We start from the raw sequence: 27975 nt of genomic DNA, 5'->3' as shown, positions 1-27975 counted from the left end.
ATATACAGTGGGGGGGAAAACACTAACTCAGAGTGTACAAAGGCTCCATTCGTGCAGCCAGAGTTATGGCTATGAAATTTAAATGTTTGAGAACTAGGCAGTGTAGGCACTACTAAAAGTCATGAGAAAAGTCTACTCGGGTCAAAAGAGGACATGCGCATTGTGACCTTTGTCAGCCACCGTACTGAAGTGACAACACGGCAAACTAGTGCTTAGGTGGTTCTCGCTGGTCGAAGCAGCTAGCAGCAGCAGTGGACTAGCTGGTTTGTTTTAATTGGCTTTGACTATTGGAACTTCAAATAACGACTGACGTGAGTGCTATTATATTCAAATGACTGTCAGTTTTCAAAGACAAGAGCTACATGTTTGTCCGCCCTGTGTGGCTAAGTTATCAACAAGGGTGGGTCTGGCTAGCTAACAGCGGCTAGCTTCAGGCTAGAAGAGCTTAGCAAAGAATTACACGTCTCTTTAAAGTGTTGTAACGGGGTTTCTTTAAATCAGTGTTTCTCAAACGTTTTCCATGTCAGGGACCCCAGATTGACGTGTATTTGGTGGCCGTGGACCCCCATCCGAAAAGGTTTGGGACAGGGAGTCAGTTCCATAAGGGAATTCTTGTGTTGTCAAGTCAACAATTGTTCAGGGTTTTTCCCAAATGTTTTGAAAATAGCAGATGTACAAGCTCACAACGTGTCACTATTGTAGTATGGTTTAGTTCAGTCGGTGAAGAAGAGACATGTACCATGGTGATCATCATCATCTTATTGCTCAAGCTCAAGGGTGTGGAGTGAACTAAGGAAGAAATAGTGCAGACGTGTTACCGTTTTGTTGTGTCTAACTGGTTCTTAGACACGTATCCTCTGAATTCTTATCTGCGAAGTATGACAATGGCATGCTATTATAGTTAAAGCAGAAAACGTTTTCATGTCAAGAACCTGCAATTGCAAATTGATATAGGTTTTGCCTCGGATCCAGATTTGAACAGATATTTAGCCTACCAGCAGGGTTTTATAAGAAGTCTACATCTTTTCATAAATGGCATACCGGTATCTAAAGCAGGCTTAGCTGAAAAGTAAAATAGGGATTTAACTAAGTGCTTTAAACTGCTCCTCATTTTGCTGGGGGCCCCCTGGAACCCTCTCAAGGGGGGGGGGAGGATACTTAGCATCCATAGGGAACCACCCTATCAGTCGTACTATAATTTATTTATATTGCAGAAGTGTAGAACTTAATCTTCAGGTTTATTTGCCACACCATCACAAGTTTACAGGTGTAGAATACCATACCATTTCTCCAGCCCCAACATTTTTCTGGTTACAAATAGTCACACTCACAAGAATAGAGAGAGAATCTCTTTCAGGACAATCATATAAAATATACAGTACTCAACAAAGGACATTTAAAAAAAGCCTTAGGCCTACAGTCTCTTGTGCAAATAAGAGATGTCTCTTCCTTAGCACCATAAATATATAGAAAAAGATATAGATGACGGTAATCAATAATCATTCATTTACTTGAACAGGTCATCAGTAACTTAATATCACAATATTTGTGTCACAAATCACGAGCTAATGTGCAGATGTAAGACAAATTCATACTTTCTTGAAGCTAAGCAAGGCAGTTTGAACTGAATTGTAAATCCACCACAACATATTCAAGCTGTTTGATTGTCTGTCCAGGACCTTGCAGACATCACACAGCAGTGCAGCCAGGAAGATGAGATTGAAGGAGATTCAGAGGACCGCCCACCAGGCCTGGAGTCCTGCAACCCACCACCCCATCTACCTGGCATTAGGTACGTACTACGTAGCCATGCAACACCTGCAGTGTCGTGAATTAACTCTGGGAGTGTACAAATATGGGTACATTTGTACACTAGTAGTTACATTACATCTGCATTAACACTGACTACTTGAGCATGTGCATGCTTTACCCGCCTTTTCTTCTATGTTCATGCCTAACCTTGAATTTCAACAAATGTATGAAAATGTTTTTTTTTGTTTGTTTGTTTTTTAGAATTTGAAAGTTTCAGTGTGTAGATTTTCAGTCGTACCTGTTTTTGTTTTGTGTCATTAATACAACAGGCACGTCGGCTCACCAGCTCGATGCCTCCTTCAACACCACCGCTGCACTCGAGATATTTGAGGTGGACTTTTCTGACCCCTCCCTGGACATGAAGCTCAAAGGGTCATTACCGACCTCAAACAGGTGAGGAGGTTCTAGAGTTCATGCATTACACTCTGTGGTGGCACTTTTTGCTCGTTGACAGCAGTGTCTGGGGTCAGTGAGGGATTTGAAGTTTTTTAGCCATGTTGTGTTTATTTCCACCTTTTGCTACAAAAAAAATGAATTAATTAATTTGTTAATTGATCAATTCATTCATGTATTGTTTTTTTACAACATTTCTGGTATAGATGATTTACTCCAAAAATAGTTTGTTAGCTTCTCCAATGGCCGGTAGACCAGAGAAGCTTATCTGGCCCACAACTAAAGAATTTATCAGCATTTGACTCGTTAAGGAGAAAAATAACGGCTGGTGTTTTTGGATGTACATTTGTGTATTCCAATAGGTTGCACAGTATCATATGGGTTGATTTTGGATTGGGAGCAGACGATTCTGAAGGAAGACTGGTGTGTGGCAGTGAGAACGGAACGTTAACGGTATATAACCCACAAGCCATCATATCCGGAGCAGACGCAATCGTGGGACAGTCTAACAAACACACAGGTCCCATCAGAGCACTTGACTTCAACCCCTTTAAGGTGAGCGATGCCATCAAGGTAGAAGCCGATCACAATTTTCAGCCACACTTTTGTCTTCAATGTTTGTGTTTACACAAACCCTCAAAGCTGGACATAGGTGCACCTCTAAATAAATAAATAAATATATATATATATATAGTACCTTTTTGTTAAATCTATCAAAAATGTGTTCAAATTATATTTCAGCATATTTAATTCTTTGTATGCCAACTACGAGATATCTCGTAGTTTCCCTCTACACCAGTTGTATGCCAACTACAAGATATCTCGTAGATAAAGCTTTATAGCAAATATGAAACGGCTTCGCTGAAAATCAACTTTAACACTGGCCCGGTTGCTACGTTGACGGGCAACTCATTTATGTGCAAATCTAACTTCAGATCATTGATGTTAAATATCAATAGTTTTTCAATAAACAACTTGAGGATTTTTAGTGGTCTTAGAACACGTAACAGAAATGGCTGAGAACCAGTGCCTTAGTTCACTATTCCGTGTGTCTGATCGATTTTAATCTCTTTCAGAGCAATCTCCTCGCATCAGGATCCAATGATTCAGAAATATACATCTGGGACCTCAACAATTTTAACAACCCAATGACGCCTGGAACAAAGACACAGGTAACTGGATATGTCATATTTTAAATGTTACACAAGTTCACAGATTAGTCTATCTTTTTGATTATTTGAATAAACTAGAAGCGTGGTTTATATATTTGTTTGTTTTAAATAAACGTGAAAATTATCTAGTTTATTTTTATAATAGACAAAATTGGTCTGATTAACCACTTAACACATATTTTATACGTCGTACAATGGTGTCATGCAAATCTAGCAAATAAAATGCACACATTGTGAGCTAGTAGATGTACAATTTTCTGTATTTCTTTTACATTTTTGTCAATAATGACTTATTTAGGGATTTTCATTTAGTGTATCACTAATTGCATCGACTAGTTTGATCATCTGTTGCACCCATACACATGAAATGTTGACCCACATTGGCTCTTGGAAGTCCAAACTGAAAGTAGAAAGCACAATTCCACGGCAGAAGTTGTGTTGAACTGTCGTCTCCCTGTTCCCTTACCTTTTTGTAGCCGTGTGAGGTAAGAATGAACGTTACCGTCTGGTGTGTGTGTGTGTGTGTTTAACCCATTAAGGCCTGTGGCCGATTCTACAAATGCCTTCTAAATCAGTCGTTCGCACACTTCAAAAATAGCAGATGTACTGTGAGCTTATGTCTGCTATTTTTTAATGGCCAACGCAAAAATCTAAAATGACACCTATGCTTCGAATGCTTTGAATGAATGGGTTAATGTCCTTGTGCTTGTGGGAATAATAGTAATAATAATACCTTTTCAGGTGGACAATTCCACCTTTTTTTTTTATTAAATAATCTCAAAGATCATAAACAGTAAATTAATAATGTAATTCTTTGCAGGAACGTTGTGTAAAGAATATCAAAAACAAATTGTGTGTGTGCGTGTGCGTGCGTGTGCGTGCGTGTGCATACTGCACTTACTGCTTCAAATGTAATCAGAATGGCATCAGATTATATTTTAATTAAAGTTAAGAGGTGTGTGTGTGTTCCAAGTGCATCGTCGTTTGTTTGGAATTGAATCTTAAGTGTTCAATATTAACACTGATAGCATGTGAACTGTGATTAGTGATTACATCATTTGATCAGATGACTGTTGCAATCAGTGGTGGACAAAGTAAATAAATACTGAAGTATTCAAAAGTACAAATTACGTTAATTATTAAGTGTAAAAACAAAACAAAAACCCTAACCCATTTCTAAAATAGTGATCTACAGATCAACTATTTTCACTGGTTAATTCATAATATATATTCGTACGTTTGGGTCCCACGAATCCCTTTCTGGAAATGTAGTCAAAGTCACCAATTTTTTTTTACTTGGTTACTGTACACCAGTAGTTCCCAAAGTGAGGTCCGGGGACTTGAGGTCAATTATAGATAGTTAGGAACCAAATGGACCCTTATGGGTCTAACTCTGAGTGTACACAGATGGAACCAAATGGACCCAAACGGGTCCATTTGGTTCCATTTGTACACTCTCAGAGTTAAATTAACAGTGGTTAAACAGAGAGAGAGAAAGTGACGGTGTCCTCCTTGCATTGCAGCCTGCCGAGGACATCAGCGTGGTGTCGTGGAACAGGCAGGTCCAGCACATCCTGGCCTCGGCCGACCCCAGTGGCAAGGCGGTGGTCTGGGACCTGAGGAAGAATGAGCCCATCATCAAGATCAGTGACCACAGCAACAGGGTGGGTGGATTCAAAGTTTCAAACCAGCAACACCACCGTCAAATACAGTTGGGTGCCACCGATATTGTCCCTTATCATTTGACCCATTTAGGCCTGACCTCAAAATTAAAAAAAAATCTTCTAAATCCTCCAGTTTTCTGAAATAAATATTTTCACGATTTAAAAAAAATAGCAGACCTACAAGCTCGTAAGCGCGCCACTCGGTGGCGCGCTATGAGCTTGTAGATCTGCTATTTTTCAATAGCTAAATTATAACAATGTTTAAAACACCAAAAGGGGTTCCCGCCCAAAATGGGTTAACTGTCCTTTTGCGCAGATCACGCAAACCTCAGTAAAAAGAAAAGGACAATATCGATGGCCTCCAACCGTACATCCTCGTGCTAAAGCAGATCTGTATATTTGTGTGTGTGTCAATGATTTTGTGTATTTCCAGATGCACTGCTCGGGAATGTTGTGGCACCCCGACGTGGCCACGCAGCTGGTGTTGGCCTCTGAGGACGACCGTCTGCCGGTGATGCAGATGTGGGATCTGCGCTTTGCCACATCCCCCCTCAAGGTCTTCGAGAACCACACCAGGTAAAGGCTCTCACTATTTATTTACCTATTTCACGATGAATATTCTATGTATTATAAAACTATTATTGCTATATTATTTTGACTTTTAAGTTAATGTTTGGGGATTTATTGTCACTTTAGGGGAATTCTGTCCATATCCTGGAGCCAAGCGGACTCTGAGCTCCTTCTCAGTAGCGCCAAAGACAACCGCATCCTCTGCTGGAATCCCAACACGGGAGAAGTATGTCCCTGCTGGCAGGCTGCTTCTTTGTGAACTTCTTGATTCATTTCTCGCAATTTATTGTTTGCAATAGAATAGCACGTCACCAATGTTGCTGACGTGTTGTGCGTCTCTTCGTTCAAGGTCATTTATGAGCTGCCTACGATCAACCAGTGGTGTTTTGACGTCCAGTGGTGTCCCAGGAACCCCGCTCTGCTGTCCGCGGCCTCGTTTGACGGGAGGATCAGTGTCTACTCTGTGATGGGAGGGAGCCTGGAGGCTCAGCAGCAAAGTACCGTTGATAAGGTATTATTAGGGCTCTCATGTCTCTAACTTTACATTTGTTGAAGAAGGTAGTGCACTGCACGCACATCCGTGGCCCAGGTGCAAGACAAACAGAAATATCAAAAAAGAAGAATAGAGGTTGCATTAACAATTTGTAATTGGTAATACATTACGGATATAATCACTATTGTCAACAACAGAATGTGGAGGGGGGTTGTCCATTGGGGTTTTTCTTTTTTGACTGCTAGTTGTTTTGTTTTGTTTTTTTTGTTTGTTTTTCTTGTCTCTTTCTTTTGTGTAAGTCATGTGTATTTTGTATGCTTTATTGTAAAATCATTAAAAAACTTTGATGACAAAAAAGAAAAGAAGAATAGAGTCTGCACACTGGTGATGCTGAAAAAAAGCTTCTTTAAGTTTTATTGCTTGTCAACGTTTCAATCTTATTGTTTTTATTTGTATTTTTATCATTTGTTTGCCACAGATATCCTCCTCATTTGACTCAATGGACCCCTTTGGGACCGGACAAGCACTCCCTCCCCTCCAAGTTCCTCAGCCCACAGGGCAGACCACCATCGTTCCCCCTCTGAAAAAGCCACCCAAGTGGATCCGCAGGCCAGTGGGGGCTTCATTTGCTGTGAGTTTGACAAAAACGCTCGACAAAAACTACTGCATATAACGATCGCATGCAAGAAAACGAACCACTTAGGTTTGACATGCTGCTGGTTTCTTCTCCGTTTCAGTTCGGCGGGAAGCTGGTCACGTTTGAGAACCCCAAGCCGGCCGCGGCGCAGAGCCCCCAGCCCGTCGTCCCCAGACAGGTGTTTGTCAGCCAGGTGACCACGGAGACCCACTTCCTCCAGCGCTCACGGGAGCTGCAGACGGCGCTGGAGTCGGGCTCCTTCGCCGACTACTGCCAGGGGAAGATTCACAATGCACAGACGGAGGCCGACCAGGACATCTGGAAGTTCCTTCTGGTAAGCCTTGCAGCATTGATGCATGTACTGTACTGCATACGTGCCCTCTGGTGGCTCAAATGGTTAACAACTTAAAGGCTATATACTTAGTTGACCGGGGGACCATAGGGGTCAATGCTTGGGGCCCCTCCTTTTTCTCCGAAAATAGCTGATTCACAAGGGGACAATGTTTGCATGTTTACGCCAGATACACTGATCCCATAATTGCGGATAGTTATTATCGTTTATCGTGATAAAAAAAAAATCGCGGAGTAGTGCTGCACTGGTTGGCTGTCCAATTCATTTTAGTAACTCTTATGTTTTTGCTTCAAGAGAGACACTTTAAGAGAGGTTTATGTCAAGCACTTTGATGTTGTCTGTTTAAAGCCACAGTAGTTGGCTCCAGTTGCCACATTTGGAATGTAGTAATGTTCAACTACAGACTAAAGACAATAAATATTTTCATGGGGAAAAAAATCGTATTTTGTGATCTCAATTCTTGTGGAGGAAAATCGAGATTCACATTTGAGCAAGAATCGTGCAGCACTATCGCAGAGATTTTATTTTATCGTGAAATTGTCCTCCATCATACACTAGGATGAATTAGCTTTTGTTGAGCTGCAAAGTCCGTACCACTTAAGCGCTCTATCATGACTATACTTGATAAAACGGACCTGTAAAGAACACATTTGGTATGCTCTTATTTCACTTTACACAAACCGATTCGCCAAAAATGGCAGATCTACAAGCTCAACGCACAAACCAACGGATGGACACCGAAAACACCTTTCCGACATGCGGTGGAACATGCGCTGCCTCCGTGCTTGCGGTTAGGGTTAGGTTAGGGTTTGAGGTAGGTTGTCGGTCTAATGACAGTCGGACCAATAGTATGTCTAAACTAAAGCCTGTACCCGTGTATTTTTGCTTCCTTTTTATGTTTTGTTGAATGAGATTTCATAATTAGCTGATTGTTGATCTCACCTCCACAATTAGTTTTTTAATTTGGTCATTTTCCTACTTTATAGGTTATTATAAGCTTATTACTTAGATATCCTCTGTCTATCAATTGGTGTGTAGAACATATTTGTCTTTGTAACATGTCTTACTGTAACTCTTAACTTTTACAGGTCAACTTTGAAGATGAAGCCCGTGTTAAGTTCCTCAGACTTTTGGGTTTCAGCAAAGAAGATTTGGACAGAAAGGTACACTGTCTTTAGCCTACATGTATGTAAAGGGTGCAATGTTGTGAATGTGTAATATACTTTTCTCTGTATTGTGAGCACTCTGAGCACAAATTCAGAAATAACTGTAAAGTTGGTTTTGGCAATAACCATCAGGATGATACTACAATGTATGTCATAATGTCTTTTACATGTATTTTGTCTATATAATTTAAATTATAATGATTTAGTTAGTCTTAACTGGATTATTTTTTTGTCTAGATTTCAAAATGCCTGGGGAAGAATTCGCAGCCCAACGGACATGGAGTGGATGCTAAAGACTTGGCTGAAAAGATGCAACAGCTTTCCACAGAGGTCAGGAGTTCTTAAAACTTTTGTCGTATCAAAAAAGGAATTGAGGGTCCGTACCCTTAGAATATAGTTGGAATGTCTTTACTGTCTTTTAAGGAAATATTCAGGGGACGGATAAAAACAACAGACCCTAGTCCTTCATCAGTGATCATTCAACCTTTTGAGACCATCGTTTAGTTTGTCAGATCAAGTTGCTGTTGTCCTTATATATCCCTATGGATTAAAGTTCTCACAAATCACACTTTGGGACTTGCCCATACAAGTTTTCAGTGAGAGAATGATGAAAAGCAACTAAATGTCTTTAGTAGATTTATTTGATACAACAGATGACAATAATATAATGAAAAGACGGTAATGGGTTGAAATGACACTAGGCATTTTGAACGGACATCGTCCAAGCCGTCCATTTACCTTGGAAGGCAAGGGGAGTCTGACACCGATCCCAGTGGTGGTAAAAACCTGCATGCAGAGTTCCAGGAGGATGAAAGGTTAACCCCAAGGTTTCGATTGTAATCAGACGACCGTGATGCAGTATTTTGGCTAAGCAGTTCCCCTTTCCCAGTAATGCAGCTGGCTCCTTATCTTCCTTGATTACGTTCCCTCCCTGCTAGGGCAGCCCATTCAGACATAATTATAACTAACAATGTATAGTTAAAATTGCAATAATTCAGAATCAGCATCCAGTCGGTATGGTAATACTAAAATAAGAGGAATAATGATTATATAATAATAAATCGATACTAGCAAATCAATAATTAACGTTGAAACAATTGCGATTCTCTCAAATAGTTGCGATTAGACGATTATGTAATAATTGTGACAGGCCTAACAGGACTATAAATTGAATGTCTCGTTACAGTGGTGATATTACATCTTTGCTTTAATCCATGTGTACCTGGCTGTACCTTCTTGCAGAGATCTGACGAGGCCAGCGCTGCAGGCGACATCAGGACATCTGGTTCAGTCTCACCTCTGGACTTCTTCAATAACATCCCCAAGGAGAGTCCCAGCTTTCACATCCCCGTCTCATCTGGTAAGTATTCCAAGTTTATCTCTCTGTTGGATATCTGCAAGTCATACCTGTGGTGCAGTCTTAATTGTTACAGCAAACTTTGATTTAGTTTAGTCATAGCCTTTTGAATAAAAAATAATTATTCCATTTTAGGCATATTTTAGTCAACTGAAAGGTTTTAGTCTATTCAATTCAATTCAAACTTTATTCAAGACACTCACAGGGGGGTCCATAGAGCGGTACACATAAAACTTAGAAACACAAAAGTAAACAAACTATAAATAAACAAAGCATAAAACAAACAAGGGGGACTTATCTCTGTACAGACAAGCTAGAACGCCAGTAGCTCCACAGAGCTCTTAGCAGGGTTGGAAAGTGCTACAATGATGTCTGTTAACCTGCACATAAATCTATACATCAGGTTTCGTTGCACAGCAGGGCAAGTGGGTACATTTATTTCTACAAACATTTGAATAGACAAGAATACACAAGGCAGAGAGAGCTTCCTGTTAGTTCTGGCAGGAGAGAAAGGACAGTGCTTCGTCAGAACAGAAATTAAACTTACGTATGAGTGTATTGGCTGAGCATACAGTTTTCGTCACTGTCTAAGAATATCTCTGTCATCAGATAGATCATTGGTTATATAAGGACCTAGATATTTGGTCTCTTTGCATTCTTTCAATGACATTACAGACAGGTAGAAATCAGGAAATACCAGCTTACTGTCTTCCTTACTTCTCAGAGTTATGCTCTTCTTAACGTTGTACTTGACATCAGCATACTCTTAGTAACTGTTGGAGACCAGCACTACATGGACATCAAGTCTCGTTTTAGTCAACTAAATATCAAGATTTTAGTTGACTAAATGTACATTTGATTTTAACTGAATGCCTGCATTTTACACTTGGTTGTATACTGATGGAGTAGGCGATATACAAGCTCACAGCTTGTAGATCTATATTTTCAGAGCGCAACACCCGAGCTCAACCAAACATAGGATGACTTGTCTTTTAGTTCTACTGGATCTCTTCTCCACTAGTCCCTCCCTAACATAGTCTAGTTTTTATTTGTCGACGAAATTGTCAATATATTTAGTCATCATAGCTTAGTCTTCGCCAGTGAAAAAAAGGTATTCGTCAAGCATTTTTCGCCATAGTTTTAGACCACGAAATCAACACTGCTGCTGCGGTGTTGAGCCTGACACTCGGTGTGAATTTTCATTTAGTTTTAATATATTTTTTAATGGTAGCGATTCAGGGCTGGAGCCAGGCTAGCAGTGTTCCTAATTTTGGCTGAACACCCGCATGCTTTTTGTCCCCTTGTTGAAGATACAGACGGCCTGATCAGCCAGGCTCTGAACACTCGCATGCTTTTTGTCTCCTTGTTGAAGATACAGACGGCCTGATCAGCCAGGCTCTGAACACTCGCATGCTTTTTGTCTCCTTGTTGAAGATGCAGACGGCCTGATCAGCCAGGCTCTGCTGGTGGGCAACTTCGAGGGAGCCGTGGAGCTGTGTTTGAATGACGGCCGCTACGCAGAGGCCATCCTGTTGTCCATCAGCGGGGGAGAGGAGCTCCTGCAGAAGACCCAGCAGAGATACCTGGACGAGCAGCGCAACAGCATCTCCATGGTGATGACACTTCACCCTCGTAGTATTTGGTACAGATGTGTACCGATAACATTACATTTTTTCCTTCCCGATACCGTCGGATGCACACAACTGTCGGTCGATATCGAGTACTGATCCAGATGCTGTTGTGTGTATAAAAAAAAATACAACAAAAAAAGATCTAGAACGGGGGTTCTTCTCGAAGTGGAGTCCAGGGACCCTCAGTTTTCCTTGAGGGGGTTCCAAATGGACCCTCACAGGTCTGTAACTCTGAGAGTGTACGGTTCCGTTTGTACACTGAGTTATGGGGGGTCCTTGAAATTGCTTTAGACCAAATTATTAATTTGTTCCTAAACAAATTAATAATTCCGTGATAATTGTTAAAGTTGGTAAAATAATGTAAATGGTAGAGTGAGATTATAAAACGGTGGTGCAAAATCAACTGAAGCAATCAAAATATACTAAATATCGCCGATACCGATAACCATCATTTTAGGCAGCATCGGCAGCTCTTCCAATACTGGTATCAGTTTCGGAACAACTCTTGTTTTTATAGCGAGACTGATGCCAGATCTATTTGGATTAGATTCTTAGAAACTTAGAAAGAGTCCTAGCCCACCGATATTCAGAAAAGGTGTAATATCTTCTTCTTAAAAAAATCACCAAAAGTTTTTATATTTGAGAACCTTTAGACCAAAGCTGTGGAGAATATTGGATGAGGAGAGTATCGGATGAGGCTTATCTTTTTGCGGCAAGTCTGCTACGGTGATCCTCTCCCTGAACGATTCTAGTAAAGAGCAATGTTCAAACAGGCAAATACAGGATCAATTATTTTTACTCTTATGAAAAGAAATGGATACGTCTCTTGCATAATTGCCTAATCTGATCGAAAAGAAAGTCAAATAATAATGGCCAATATCTCAGCCAAACGTATTAGTTATTTCAGATTCATCATGCACGTCCAGCCTTCTTATCTCATCTGTATTGTACGTCAACTCTGTTCTGTCTGGTTTCGCAGCTCATCTCGTCTGTGGTGACGCAGAACTGGAAAGACATTGTGCAGAGCTGTGAGCTGGACAACTGGAAGGAGGCCCTGGCAGCTCTCCTGACCTACGCTCACCCAGAGGAGTTTGCCTACCTTTGTGGTGAGTTCAGAAAGGAGCACGGCGCATCATGAATCACACCTTGACTCGTCTCGCCTCAGGGGGGGGGGGGGGGGGGGGCGAGTTGCACCAATTGGTTCCAGAGGGGTTTGTAATTACCTGCCCTGTTAACATGTCTACATCTGTCCTCAACCTCCACATTCTCTCTCAACCCACCCCCGCATCCACCCCGTCTTTTGTCCTCCCTCCATCCTCTCCCTCTGACCCTCGGCTCGGTAGACACTCTGGGAGCGCGTTTGGAGGGTGAAGGAGCGGAGAAGCGATGCCTGCAGGCGTGTCTCTGTTACATCTGTTCTGGGAACGTGGAGAAGCTGGTGGAATGCTGGGCTCTACAGAAGGACTGCTCCAGCCCTCTCGGCCTAGAGGTATTGTACCACCGTACGCCTTTCGGAGATTTAGGTTGTATATATACAAAGATGTCTATAGGGGCTGTGCCTTGGTCCCCTTCCATTCCACTCCAAAAGCACTGGTGTGTTGTGTCACACAAATATTGCTCTGTTTTGGCTGTTATAGGCAGTCTGACTGTGTGGAGGAGAATGTACTATTAGGTGCCCATGAACTGTCTAAACTAGGGATGTCCCGATACACTTTTTTTGCTTCCGATCCGATCCCTATACCTCAATTTCTGTGTTAGCCGATACCGAAACCAGTGTCGTGATTTCATGTTGTGTTTATAGCAGACTCCACTCAAATATGCACTTGCAGTTTGGGCAACTCCAAAGCAAATTCCACATGTCCCAACATTTTATTTACCTGCCATAGTGTCAACCCCTTAACCCCTGTGTCGGATCTGTGGTTAGACTGGCATTTTCACCAATACGATATGACAAATAAGGGCCGATCCGATACTTTTACCGATACAGTATCGGGACATCTCTAGTCTAAACCTGTTACATTTGTTTCCTTGTAAATGATTAATATTAATTCATGGATTCATCAAATGAAGAGTTATAATGTGTGTACTCGGCAGGATCTAGTGGAGAAGGTGATGATCCTGCGCAAGTCGATCGAGCGCCTCCGCAACGTTGAGGTGTCGGTGCAGAGCAACGTCTTGGCAGAGAAACTAACTTGCTATGCTGGTATACTGGCTGCAGAGGGGAGCCTGTCCACTGCCATGGCCTACCTGCCTGAGAACTCAGACCAGGTAAGAGAGGCGGAGCAGTCCACCAGACCTTGTTCGAAACCCTGATTTTCCTCATAAATAATGGTAAATGGTGCATTTTCGCTTTACATAGATTGTGCATTACATTCACCCATTCACACGCACATTCACACACCGATGGCAGAGGAAACCATGCAAGGCACCAATGAACCTGCACATCAGGAGCAATTTAGGGGTTCAGAGTCATGGGGAAGCCCGGGATCGAACTGGGAACCTCGCGGTTCCCATCCGGCTGCTCTAGTGGCCACTCTACCCCTGAGCCCCTGCCGCCCCTTTTAAATATATTTATAATATAAATAAATAAAATGTTCTCTCACGATCAAGCTCTCTAATGTCTGTACATTATATTAGGGATGACATGGGTAATCAACAAGTCACCGATACTAGTATTTCTATTATGTATCAAGTTTATCAACCTATTTCCCTAGTACAAATACTCTAAATCTCTGAATCATGAATTGTTTGTCACTTTGGTGGGACTTGTTCCGCAGAGATTCTGCACAACAGACAGCAAACAGTACAATATAACAAGGCAATATAACATATATATATAAATAATGCTGGATGAGATAGAAATAAGGTACAGGTGAAACAGCAGTATGACAAACATCTTTAAGAAGACAGTACAATATACTTTAGCAGCTGTTTGAAAAAAGAGCACAGGCATTATTTAACTTGTATCTTTAGTGGACGTGTCAAACTGCTGAAATGTGGGTTTTGTTTTGGCTTTGTTTGAGACGGATTAGTAAAATATATATTTTCCCACCGAATTCCCAAAAGTATATGAATTGTGTAGTTACACTTTAATCCATAGGGTGGCACTGTTTCTACATTGTAGGATGCCTAGTTCCCAGTATGTCTTCCAAACTAACCCAATATATTTTACACTTTGTTAAAAAGAAGAGGATGTCATGTCCACACTGTCAAACAAATCTGCTTTACAGAAACGATGCCATTCCTTTTCGTGCAGCACAACGCATTGTGAGCTTGTACATATGCTATTCTAGTCGTGCAACACTGACACGCAACTAAGCATAAACCAGTCTTAAGAAAAGGAAGACTAGCTGAGCTGGCTGTTCCACAAGCACCAGCCACTGACTGGATTAGCCATACATTAAGTTTTTGTAAACTGCATCCTGACTCAATTGATGGCCCTATATGGAGCCTTATGTGTGCCTTATGTTGTCAGACTGTCTCAGACACCTGAAACATTTGCACAAGTTACCAGTCCATATGATACCAGACGTGAGGCAGGTGTACTGGAGAGCTACTGCTTCCACCCTGCTGTACATTGTATAACAACAGTGGAACACCCTGCAGCTTAATTCAATTCTCACCACAACAGTTGAAAGAAGTGGTTGAAAATAAATGTGAGTGCGCTCCATGTATTTGTTTTTGTGAGACGAGAGAGGATAGACATTGGCATAGAGCAGGAGAGGTGAGAAAAGAAAATGTTATTGAATCGATTGTGACGTATACATTTATTGACCAAATGTTATTTTTAATACAGGTTGGTGCTACAATTGAGGCATTTAGCATTGAGTGTGTACTGCATGTGCATGTGTGTCTCCAGCCAGGGATCATGATGCTGAAAGACAGGCTGTTCCATGCTCAGGGAGGGGTAGGCGTGGGACAGCGGCCCGCCGTCCAGGCCAAAGTGGAATTGTCTCCTGCCCAGCCCTCTCCTGCTGCCCTGCCAGCTGCACACAAAGCCATGGTATTACACACACACACTTTTTATTATTTTTATTTTTATTCACAATTATGTAATTTGTGAATCCAGTCATTGAAAATGAATGTAATCTACACAACCTTGGCAGTGTTCTAATGCAGTGGTTCTCAAAGTGGGATACGGGGACCCCCAGGGGTCCTTGAGGGGATTCCAGGGGGTCCCCAGCTAAATTCTGTATATTATCCTGTAGTGTACATATCGTCTATTTGTGAAAAATCGTGAAAACATTTGAAAGATTTTTTAAAAACATTAAACATGGCGCAACATATTTTCAGGCCAAACACACATTGATTTGGGGGTCCCTGACACGAAAAAGGTTTGAGAACCACTGTTCTAATGGACGTCGGATGATTGAAAACGATTAACCCATTTTGGGCGGGAACCCCTTTTGGTGTTAGCATCATGTTATGCTTTAGCTATTGAAAAATAGCAGGTCTGCTATTTTTGAAAAATCGAAGAACGACTGACATAGAAACATAGCTTTTTCAGAAAACTGTCAGGATGTAGAAGACATTTTTAGAATCTGATCTCAGGTCAGAATGGGTTAAGCCTCAACCCTTGCACCACAGGGTCAGATCGAAATGATTATAAGCCTCAACCCCTTGCACCACAGGGTCAGTACCAGCCTGCTCCTCCTGCCCAGATGGCTCCTGTTGGGCAGCCTCCCCCAATGCCCTCCGTGTTCACTCCACAAGCTGCTCCTGCCAACACCGGGCCCGGCCTGCCTCCTTCCTCCACCGTCCTCCCCCCTAGCGCGCCACGCCCTGCCTTACGGCCTCCCTACCCGCCCCAACATCCCGCTGCTGCTTCAGGTCTGCCATTTGTCCATTCTAGGGCTGCAACTATCCATTTATGTTCTTAGATATTATTCTCTCTCATTTCTTTTTCCTCATCATTGAGAACGATGTTTAAAAATGTATGTATATGCAGGCCTATATTATTAACGTGAGAAAGTTCGAATTGATTTTTCATAATAGACCAAATCGATTTACCACCAATTAAACCCTATTTTATATTTTGTCACACAACAGTGTCACGCAAAAAATAGCCGATCAAAGCAACTCGTTGTGAGCTTGTAGATCAGCTATTTGAGACATTGTTTTTAAAAAATATATATTTTATTCAAATCAAATCAATCAGTTTTTTTATTATCAGTTCGATTAACTGTTGTGCTCTATGTCTGTTCACTAGCTGAGAGTCTTGTTTGGTCCTCTCTCATCATCAGGCATCACTCAACAGCCATTCCATCCCCAGCCGCTCATGGGCGGACCCCCGACCTTCCCCGCGCCAGGTCCTCCTATGCCAGCCAATACCTTCTCAGGAGGACCCCCGCCACCGCCTCATTCGGGTGCCCCCGGTGGCCTGCCCCCCATGCCCAGCCCCGGGGTGCCGCCGACAGCAGGCTTCATACCCTCCACGTCCTTGCCGTCGGGCCCCATCATGCCGCCGTGCTCCCAGGCCGGAGGCCACGTGCCCATGTACGCTGGGCCAGCGCACAGCCACAGCCACGGCCCCGCGCCGCCTTCCATGGCACCTGGTCCGTACCCGTCCCTCGGCCCGGGATACCCGCAGGGCGGGCCCGGAGCTCCTGCTGCCAATCCCTACCCTGCTTCCGTTGCCCTTCCACCCACCCATCCCACAGGTACACCACACAGCCAGTCATCACCACACACTATTTACTGTTTAGCAGTGTCACTAGTAGCCATAGTGACTTACAACATGCAGTGTCCGAGGAAACAAACGGCACTCACGGCCTGTGAGTGCAACGAAAACGATCGAGTGCTACAAAGTACAAAGTGACTAGAAACGAGCAACGTTCATTCCATTTTGCCACATACGTTGCACAGAGCAAAGCTCTGTGTAACTAACCTTAACCATGTTATGGGCGGAGCATGTTGTCGATGGATAATAATCACTCCTGTTGAGATGTCCTATTCAATTGGCTTTCAGGATACTTTCCTTGGCTGAGTTCCCGCTGTGACGATCAAGGTGACAGGGTTAAGGGCCGTCCACACCAAGAATGTTAACTGTAACATCCACAATCTCTCTCTAGGTCGTCCTCAGACGAGCCCTCCATCGTTGTTTCCAGTCATCCCGGCTCTCCATACATCTGGCCAGTTCGTTGGTACTTTGCGCTCCTGCATCGCTCTTGAGTACATCCACATATGTTAGCGTGGGACGTCCTCTTGATCGATGCCCGTGTGTTGGTTCCTAGAGCACCAGTTTGTTGGCTGGCAGTTCTTGATGCCTTTGGCAGTGTCCTGCTAGTCTCATTCTCCTGGCTGCTATTTTCTGGCTCACCCTTGGTAGTCCCTCATACAGAGTCTTGTTAGTAACATGTACAGTCTTGCTGATGTTAAGTACTGCATGCAGCATTCTGGTGTAGCACCCGTCAAGGGACTTCTGCAGGGTTGGCTTCAGGGTCCAGCATTCACTGCCGTATAGGAGGACAGACTCCACTGTTGCGTAGAAGAAGCTGAGTTTGATTTGTCGGGGGAGATTGGAGTTCCATACACTGGTCATGCCATTCAGGGCCCTCCATGCAAGTGCCTTCCTCACTTTCACACAATGACGAACCCATTACGTTCTGTCATTTGATAAATGTGATCACGTTCAGTGATCATTTATCAAATCACTCTGAAACTAATCCCAACGATATAATTTACCAGTGCTGTTGTCGTTGTGCCTGTTATCTGGACTCTACCATCCACATGAGTTCAAACAATTTCGTAGAGCTAATATTTATAGTTATTGTTCTTGGTGTGGATAGCCATTTAGGGTGCCTAATATATGACATGAGAGTGTACTTGGTAGTGTTTGCTTTTGCAGCTACATGCTTGAGGTTAATGTAACGACTTAAGAATAGATATAATATAAACTAAAGCAAGCTGTTGTGCATACTGTAGGTGAGCCCATGGTTCACCTAATGCCCAATTTGTCTCGTGGACACATTTTGTAGATGACGACATACAGAATTTACATTATACACTAGGCTTAGCTAATAACCCAACTAATGAAAATAACCAGTTTTTATTTTATTATATATTTAACATTGCAATTATCTCAGATGCCGCTTGGCCATTTGCCGCAATCTTTGTTATTTTTGCGGTGGCACTCTATTAACGGCCAGAAATCGTACAACATAATATATATATTTTCCCCTTATTTTAAAATGCTTGGGTATTTGATTGGAGGAGGAACGGATTTTTATTGGTGAATAAATGCACACTGACTGTTGATCTAATACTGTATGCGCTCTGTTACAGCAGCTCTATTGATGTAATACTGTGTGCTCTCTGTTACAGCAGCTCTATTGATCTAATACTGTGTGCTCTCTGTTACAGCAGCTCTATTGATCTAATACTGTGTGCTCTCTGTTACAGCAGCTCTAGACGGATGGAATGACCCACCGGCTGTACATGGACATAGGAAAAAGAAGGTACCTTTGTGCTTGCTTTTTTCCCCAATTTAGTTGTTATGCCAATTTACCCATTATTAAGACCGGAGGCCGATTCTACAAATGCAGAAGGCAACAATGCATTCTAAATCAGTAGTTTATTTCCCCCCAAAATGTTCAAAAATAGCACATGTACAAGCTCACTTCGTACCGCGCTGTGAGCTTGTATAGCTGCCATTTCTGAATAGATTATAGCCCATGCAATTATGTAAAATGACACGGATGCTTTCCCGGTTTTATTGGGGTTAATTCCACCCCGCACACACACCTTTGTGTGTTGTCACTGCTGTTGTATCCTACCGACTCACCTGCCAGTGAGGAGCCCCCACCGGGAGGACGTAGGAGAGCCTTCGTTCTACTCCTCCCGTCCAACACTCCCTGCTGACAGGTGCCGCCCCGGCCAGTAGGATTACTTGCGTGCACTGCAGTCATGGCACCGTTCCCGCTCTGCTTCCCCCCTCCGAACATGGGCCAATCGTGTTCGTATAAATGCTCGAACCCGCAACTTTCGTTCTTATTGATGGTAGAATAGACTGCACCTGACTCTCGTCTGTTGAGGTGCATTGGAAGAATGGGGTCAGATGCAGAACACTAATGCTTTATTCATACTCCATCGTACAGTTGCGTCGCCTGCCAAATATGGCCGATCTGCAGCTCGCAATCCAGCTCACGTTGAGAGCTTGTAGATCGGTTATTTTAGACACGCAACTCTGTTGTACGATGACAAATCAGGCTTCAGAAGTTCCCACATTGCCAGGGTTCTCCAAGGGATTGGGTTCTAGGCTATCAGTTCTTCATTATGCTACAAACATTTTAATTTGATAACTGATATATTTGGTCTCTGTTGTTTTTTTTAAATGCTCTCCTGCCACAGTGCCATATCTCATTTGGCACTGAGAATTTGAGAATTTCAGTAAATAAACATGCATATTGATAAAAAATCACACCCGTGTGAACTGAGTGGTGTAAGGTCTTATATAGACTGATCAGCTGTGGTCTGACGTAATGAAATCACACCCGTGTGAACTGGGTGACCATAGCAACCATGCTCATTTTTTGGGACAGACAGACAGACAAACAGACAGACACGTAAACTAACAAAGCCAGTTGTAGGAGTGGTTTACACCACTCAAAAATATGTGCAGGCGCATCGTTTAATTGTGTATTTACAAGTTCCTAGAAAATATGACTATCGAGATCTATGGAATATTGGTATTTTCAGTCCACAAATATCATGATAACACTTTGAATTCACATTGACCAGCTCTAGGTTCTCCTATGTGACAAACTGACAAAGGGGGAATGGAGAACCCAGGACAGTGGTAGTAAGTGTGGTGTAATAAGTGCTTAACCTGTGCACTGTTGGTGATAACCCCAAGAACTTCGCATGGACTTTGCATTAACAGTGTGACATTTTTGCATGTTGCCTAGTACTGATTATCAGATCTTGATATCAGTAACCCCTTTAATATTATTGGTATTAACAGGATAATCTTGGGAGTGTTTACCCTTTCGTGTAGATCTAATGCAGGGATCGGATCGGCAACTTTTTTTTATATGAAGTGCCAAGTTCTCATTTACTTGATAGTCGGTGTGCCATATCAACATTAAGTTTGAAATATTTTCTTTCACACCTGGATGTGTGATCATTTAGACACCGATCTCTCTGACTCCCTCCCCAATCAGAGTTAGGCGTTTGAATGAATTTAGTGCAGGATGTAATTTGTATGGGATAACATTTTTGAATATTTAATTTTACAATAAAAATCACACCCGTGTGAACTGAGTGGTGCCTCTCCCCTGACACCCCCCCCCTCTCTCTCTCTCTCTCTCTCTCTCTCATTAGCAGGCTACAGTGCAGCACTATCTCTCTCTCTGTTTCTGGCACAACAGCGCCACTTTTGCCCCTACTGGTACTCATAGTCACACAGTCACACACATACATAGTCACATAGGTTAACACATAGGTTAACACGGACATTGCTGTTCCTTGGAGTGGTTGCACCACTCAAAAACTCTCACACAGTGAACACCATCCCATGTGCCGATGTTGGCACCCGTGCCTACCCCTTAGATTAGATTCTAATGAGTAACTGAGATAAGAGTTGCAATAATGGTGTTCAATTTTGTTTTATCAAAAGGTTTTATGAGATGCTATGAACAAGGTCAATGCTGCAGCATACTTCTTAGTACTCACATTCTAAAAGTATCAATACCACAATATAGAAATACTCTGTTACAAGTAATTATAACAAGGGGGAAAAAAGACAGAAAAGGGTCTTGTTTTGAAGTATGCTGCCAGCTTCAGTGTCTCTTCCACACTGCTCACTATCGGAGTGTGTTGACCACTGGCATGTTTTCTAAACCCTGCTCTGCTGGTTGTTGCTGTTCCCTGTGCTCAGGTCCCTGATAACTACACTCCACCTGCACCCATCACCGCCCCTGTGATGGGCTTCCCAGTGGAGGCCCCTCAAGCACATGACCACATGGCCCAGGTCCCCCCAGGAGCGCCCCAGGAGCCCAGTGTACAGGTAGGTGTCCATCAGCATCTGTTTCTTTAGGTTGTATCTTTGGCATCTGTTGCTATATTGTATTTGTAATATCGTCGCTGTCGGGGGCAGAAACCTCTTATCACCATATTCTAACTTTTTTGTGTGTACGAGAACGCCCTATTTGACCATACTACAGAGTCACACAAAAGCATCAAAATAGCTCATAGTTTCACTGTGCAGATATTCTACTGTTAGACGGATGTTAGGTAAATCGCTCTGGATTAAGGGCGTCTGCTAAATGCCTAAATTGTGATTTGTAGAGTTGTTCCGATACCAATACCAGTATCGGGGGGAAAAGCTGCTGTAATTTATCACATGATATGTCATTTACAGGCATCATTATTTTGTATTTTGAACGCTTCAGTTAATGTTACACTAATGTTTTATTATACCCTTTCTGTACTGCCATATTTACATTTTTGTGCTAACTTGTAGCTGCACTGAATTTGTATTTATTCCTGTGGTTCTCAAACTTTTTAATTTCACGGACCGAGAGGAAAGAGGTCCCGCACACTGTCTTCACTTATAGAGCAGCCGTTTATTCAGCTGAGTGACAACGTTTCGGTCTAATGACCTTCAAGTATCCCGGATATGGTCGTTAGACCGAAATGTTGTCACTCAGCTGAATCAACTGCTGCTCTAAAAGTGAAGACGTTGTGCGGGACAACCTCTTTTCTCTCATTATTCACATTTGTTTGCTTGCTCCGACGCACCTGTCCTTGTAGGTATGCACAAGGACTTTTCTCTACTAATTTCAAGGACCCCCACAACGCTGAGAGTGGACGAATGGAACCAAATGGCCATGTGTACACTCTCTGCGTTACAGAGCGCTGTAAGGGTCCGTTATTTAGAACCCGCTCAAGGAACCCAGAGAGTCCCTGGACCCCACTTTGAGACACACTGGTATCGGATCGGTACTCGGTATCGACCGATACGCAAGTTATGGGTTATCGAAATCTGTATTGGGAAGATAGAAATGGTATCTATGGGTACATCTCCAGTGATTTTTGTGGGGTGTATTTTTGTTCCCTCAGCAGCTCCAGCAGCTGCCAGCAGAGAGGGTGGAGCAGCGGGAGATCCCTGCTGAGCACATGGTTCTCAGAAGTACCTTCGACAGCCTGGTGCAGCGCTGCCAGCTAGCAGCAGGAGATCCAGTAAGTCACTCACACTGGTGTCGCTCATGGGACCATAATCGTTATCATTTGTCGATCGTGATTTAAAAATAAAGAAAACGCTCACAATTTCAATTTGTCGTGAAATTGTCCTCCGTCCGGGCACTAGGAAGAATTAGCTTTTGTTGAGCTGCAATTTCAGCACCACTTATACCCTCCATACTTAAATTAAACGGACCTGGAAAGAGCGCATTTGGTACGCTCTTTTCACTCTACACAAATCGCCAAAAATCGCGGACCTGCAAGCTTTGTGAGCTTGTAGATCGGCTATTTTTGGAGAACTTGTGGAATTTGTTTTTATGAAGTTAATATGCGATTATTAAAAATATATATCTTTTTTTGCATTGCATTGCAGCAAACGAAAAGGAAACTTGATGATGCAGCCAAGCGCCTGGGATACCTATACGACAAGCTGAGAGAGCAGTCGGTAAGGAATGATCAACATATTGAATAGTAATTCGGTCAAGTCCCTTCAGATAAGGCAGGTATTGATCAACGTCTGTTCATTTTTTATTTATTAAGGTAGTGCAAGGAAAAATGCTTGTAAACATCGCACATTGAGGCGGAAGTTGGGGGGGGGATTTTTCGCGAGGTCCCAGGAGGCTGTCCGTGCACCGTGGCGTTTGGTGGTGTCCGCCTAACACCAGGGCTCCACCGGACGCGTTGCGTCTCCGTCGCGTGCGTCAAAAAACGCACCGGTTCAATTGTAATGCACGAGTCACGCGTCACGCAACGCGGGCAGTGGAGCCACCCTTCATTGATTAAAAAGGGAACATTCCCTGACGGAGACGCGACGCTGACGCGCCCGGTGGAGCCCTGGTGTAAGCAAGCAGCAGTCTTGCTCTATTACGTTGAGGTTTTCAAATGTATAGAGGATAATGGCCGGTGCTGGCCTGTGCAAAAATAAATAAAAGCCTGGTGCAAATGGGTCCTTTTAAACGCCCGGGGTCCCAATAGATTTTGCATATTAAACGTCCTATTTAAAAATATACGGTACTCTGAATTCAGCTGCCTCTTGTGGTAGAAAGAAAACCACTGCCATGTGCCTATATAATAAATACCATGCCATATCTTCTCTCTGTTAGCTCTCACAGCACATCCTGGGTGGCCTCCACGAGATCAGCCGATGTGTGGCCAGCCAGAGCTACCAGCGCGGCCTGGAGATCCACACCCAGGTGGTCGGCAGCAGCAACTTCAGCGAGATCTCCGCCTTCATGCCCATCCTCAAAGTAGTCATGACCATCGCCAACAAGCTGGGCGTCTAAAAAGCAAAGGTTCTCAAGACTTTTCCTTGTCAAGGAGGACCCCCAAATTGATATGTATTTGGCCATGGACAAACCCCCCCCCCCCCCCAAAGCAAAATTTGGAGTTAAAAATGTTCGCTTTAAAAATATGTATATTCAAAGATTTGCACAAATCTTCCAAGTTTTTTCTAAAAACGAGTCTCACGCTATGAGCTTGTATATCTGCTATCTTTGAATAGCCAAAATATAAAATAATGGTTAAAGTGGTGACTGCTGGGGGTCCCTGGCAGACCCCACTTTGAGAACCACTGGTCTGAAGCTCGATTTCGTTAGACTTCGTCGCACGACCACATTGCTCGCCGGAAAAAAGGGCCGATCCATAAGCAATCCACATCGCGACGCATGTGCGTGCTTTTAGCTCTACCGTTTTCGGCGAGCGACGCCACCGTGAGAGCGAGTAAAAGATTCAGCACAACCCCGACAGGATAAACACAACCAAACATCAGTGTTATCGATCCTATTGTTGTTATACAGTTGGGTGCCACCGATATTGTCCCTTTATTATTTGACCCATTTAGGCCTGACCTCAAAATTTTAAAAAATCCTTCTAAATCCTATTTTCACGATTTTTCAAAAATAGCAGACCTACAAGCTCGTAGCTCGTAGCTATGAGCTTGTAGATCTGCTATTTTTCAATAGCTAAATTATAACATGTTTAAAACACCAAAAGGGGTTCCCGCCCAAAATGGGTTAACTGTCCTTTTGCGCAGATCACGCAAACCTCAGCAAAAAGAAAAGGACAATATCGATGGCCTCCAACTGTATGAAATTATTTATTTATTTTTGAGCTAACGATGACGATGTGCTTTGATAATAATTACCATTAATATAAAAGATTGTTGTATTCCTTTTATGTAACCTTCTCCTAAGGAATCTGCAGCTTGGGTGAGTTTGGTATTTCTGAGAGAGCGTTACTGTGGTAGTTAGTGTACAATGAGGTGAATGTGGTAGGCAATAGGGTTGGGACTCGGAACCGGTTATTTTTCAGACCCGCTTCCCGAGATTGAAGAACTGGAATTGGTTCCATTGTATTTGGAACCGTTTTTTTTTATCACACTCTCAGAGGGGTTATGTGTTAATTTCACTCTGAGGCCCCCTTTTCCACCGGTTGGGAACTGGTTCAGTTATTTTTGGTTCTTAGTCCATGAGCCAGAGCTCCAAAATTGGAACGTTAATTATGAATTGAGTGTGCAAAACCATACCTATATTAAATTGTTTATAGAGTCAATATAAGTAAATTAATATGTGTTAACCCTTCCACAGGAGTAGCCTTTTCACATTTATCACACATTTTGTAATTTTCGGTAAAAATTTAATTTATAGTTCCCTAGTTGATTACTTACACGAAGATGATGATTTATTGTATTACAAATTATCATGTATTACTTTACTTATATTGATCCTATAAACGATTTAATATAGGTATGGTTTTGCACACTCAATTCATAACTAACGTAGCTCTGGCTCATGGACTAAGAACCAAAAAGAACTAAACCGGTTCCCAACTTGTGGAAAAGGGGCCTCTGAGAGTTTCAGTCCTGTAAGGGTCCATTTGGAATCGAACTGTTATGAGGGAATCAATAACCCATTTTGGACTGAGGTCGATTAAAAAAATGCTTCTAAATCCTAAAACAATTCTGAAAAACCTATTTTTCTATGTCAGTGGTGCTCAACCTTTTTCATGTCAAGGACCCCCAGAATTATCTCTATTGGGCCACGGACCCCCATCTCAAAATATGCAGTACCAGGGACCCCCCAGAAGCAAAGATTTGAGTTAAAACATTCGCTCTGAAAGAATATATTCAAAGATTTGTGCCGCATTTTCACGATTTTTCAAAAATAGCAGACCTACAAGCTCGTAGCGCGCCACTCGGTGGCGCGCTATGAGCGTGTAGATCTGCTATTTTTCAATAGCTAAATTATAACAATGTTTAAAACACCGAAAGGGGTTCCCGCCCAAAATGAGTTAAGAAACCGGAATAGTTAAAAGCCTAAAGGTTCCCAACCCTAGTGTGCAAGTTGTTGTGATCCTGTGCAATTATGAGTGTGAAATGTTGTTGTGAGATATGCATAAAGGTGACTAGAACCAAGGCTTTGGTTGTGCAGGTGGCCACGCAATACACTGTATACAAAATTACATAATGATGGTCCTCCCACTTTAGCTGTAGTTGATAAATGGAAATATAGCACTGCTACAAGTGTGTGTGTGAGACTAGCGGCTACTTCCAAAGTAAAAAGAAAAACGTGGGATTATGTATTTGGCTGCACTTTATGTCGTCTATGATGGGACTCCTCCAACATCGCTTTGCTGAAGATTAATTATGTCACCGCACAGCAGATTTCAGGACATGTCAATGAAAAAACTTAAAAAATGCATACTGTATAGCTTAAATGTTTTTGTCTATTTAATTGTGCCATTGGGGATTCCAGGCCAAAGCACTGCGACAGAATGTAATTCAATGATGATTATCATTCAAAGTAAAGATTTTATTCTTTCAGAAATTAGTTCAACCCAATTAACAGCTGCTGCCAGGTGGCTTGTGTGATTTCCTCTGTTAGCTGTACAAGTGTGTAAGCATCCGTTGTTAACTGCAGTTTTTGAGGTCCCTCCCTCCTATGTCCAGCTTTGAGGGTTTGTATAAACGCAAACATTGTCCTAACACAAACATTGAATGCCATTGATAATGAATGGACAGCTTTGAGTGTTTGTCCCAATGCACACATTCAATGCCCAGCTTTGAGTGTTTGTGCAAACACACACATTGAATGGCATTGACAATGAATGGCCAGCTTTGAGTGTTTGGCCGGAATGAGATGATGTATGATGGTGTACGAAGATAAGAGCTCCCCTCACTTCACACAGGCGTGATTTTTGTTATTCTGACTCAAGTGTATGCATTTCTACAAGTATCTGCCTTCCCATTGTTAAACTATCCCGGTCTATAGCCCACATACCCCGCTCCGCTGAACCCTTTTAACTCCTTGTTTTAGTTTAGAAGATAGCACAATTATAAACAACTCACGTGTCCAATTGTGGTTACAATTTGAGGAGAAGTGTGCTATCAATGCTGAAGTTTTGTGAGTAGTATTCTTTCAGTCGATGGACATAAGCAGGTGAATGTCTGTATAAGCATAATATGGCAGCAGAAGGCATTGAAGTGCCTCAGTGCTCATTTTGGTTGCACAGATATTTATACAATCCAATCCATGTTGCTTTGTTATTTTTCTGTATCTTTTTTCCAATAAATTTTAATTTAAAAGAACTAAGACCTGTTTCACAAGTTGGACTTGCAATTCATACGATTAGTAATGCTAATTGCTAACAAACATAGCCTAGAGATGTAGGGATCAGCTCTGATGTCACCCGAATCCGCGTGTGCAGATACAAAATTCACCCGCCATCCACACAATTTAAAATGTAGGCACTTCTAGTAGACACTCTTCAGAGCAGCTTACAGAAATGCCAGATCGGAATAAGAAGAGTTTTGGCATGAACTCTTGTCAGTAAACAAGGTAGAGATAACAATGTAGTGTGCATCAAGAAGGAAGAAATTTGTAACTTGAAAATTCGCAATTCTGTGAAATTGCAAGTTTAGTACATATGAAGATCATGTATGATGTATTGACCCACATTACATCACAGGGGGGAAGAATAATAAATAATACCTTTTGTGACTTTTGTGTTTTGTGTCAGTTATGTAACAAGATAATTGAATGAAATATGATTAAACCTGATTTAGGCCAAATTATTTACTGACTTACTCCTTGCTCCTAAATCACAAAACCATGTGACTTAGGCCAAAATAAATGACTATGTTGTCCTAAGTCACTCTTGAGATGGCCCAGGCCCAGCCCAGGATCATCATGATACTTTTCAATTAGGACTTTGGCGATTTACCAGAGGTGGCCAGTGTCACGAGAAGCTGACTTGGGCCAACAAATTATTTTCCTCAAGGTAATGAACGGTGAACCTAGCATCTGTCTAAATCTCATTCTTAACTCTTGTAGTCAAGAAAAAAAACTGAATTATATTACGAGTAACAAAAACAAACAAAAGAACTAGTGGCCAATAGTATATTTGCATAGTAAACTAGCATCTATGGGACAAAGGCAACAATGGATTGTGCTGGGGGCTGAGGTGCAGTCGGAACAGGTGGGTGTTCAGAGTATGGTAGAAAATTGGGAGTCTGCTGCAGTTCTGGCTGTTCTTGTATCATGACTTTGA

At 42.4% G+C, this 27975-nt stretch overlaps 1 protein-coding gene across 3 annotated transcripts; it reads left to right on the top strand.

Annotated features, from left to right (window-relative positions):
* The first annotated feature begins 178 nt into the window (after nt 1-178).
* sec31b (SEC31 homolog B, COPII coat complex component) lies at nt 179-27425 on the top strand. Of its 3 annotated transcripts, none has more exons than XM_079493078.1 (26): nt 179-311; nt 1677-1792; nt 2082-2205; nt 2568-2760; nt 3282-3377; nt 4901-5041; nt 5475-5617; nt 5738-5837; nt 5961-6122; nt 6583-6735; nt 6842-7075; nt 8182-8256; nt 8497-8589; nt 9502-9619; nt 11057-11229; nt 12227-12353; nt 12591-12736; nt 13342-13515; nt 15107-15250; nt 15879-16077; nt 16491-16907; nt 18649-18704; nt 21125-21253; nt 22309-22428; nt 22802-22873; nt 23532-27425. In XM_079493078.1, exons 2-26 carry the CDS (start codon nt 1714-1716, stop codon nt 23709-23711), a joined length of 3648 nt encoding a protein of 1215 aa, XP_079349204.1. In that variant the 5' UTR covers nt 179-311; nt 1677-1713; the 3' UTR covers nt 23712-27425. The 3 variants fall into 3 exon arrangements, with proteins under 3 accessions (XP_079349204.1, XP_079349203.1, XP_079349202.1); XM_079493077.1 differs by having other exon boundaries at nt 11051-11229; nt 22312-22428; XM_079493076.1 differs by having other exon boundaries at nt 11051-11229.
* The last annotated feature ends 550 nt before the right edge of the window (nt 27426-27975 follow it).

The sequence above is a fragment of the Electrona antarctica genome (assembly GCF_951216825.1).
Source record: "Electrona antarctica genome assembly, chromosome: 22".
Classification (NCBI taxonomy): domain Eukaryota; kingdom Metazoa; phylum Chordata; class Actinopteri; order Myctophiformes; family Myctophidae; genus Electrona; species Electrona antarctica.
Note: the sequence above shows the minus strand (reverse complement) of the source record. Positions and strands in the feature narration are given on the sequence as shown.

Bases quoted from the DNA above. Each gene is read 5' to 3' on its own strand.
- sec31b (XM_079493076.1), top strand. From the start codon at position 1,714: ATGAGATTGAAGGAGATTCAGAGGACCGCCCACCAGGCCTGGAGTCCT. The intron at 2,206-2,567 runs GTGAGGAGGTTC...GTATTCCAATAG, and splicing joins TCATTACCGACCTCAAACAG to GTTGCACAGTATCATATGGG. The intron at 22,874-23,531 runs GTAAGGAATGAT...TCTCTCTGTTAG, and splicing joins ACAAGCTGAGAGAGCAGTCG to CTCTCACAGCACATCCTGGG.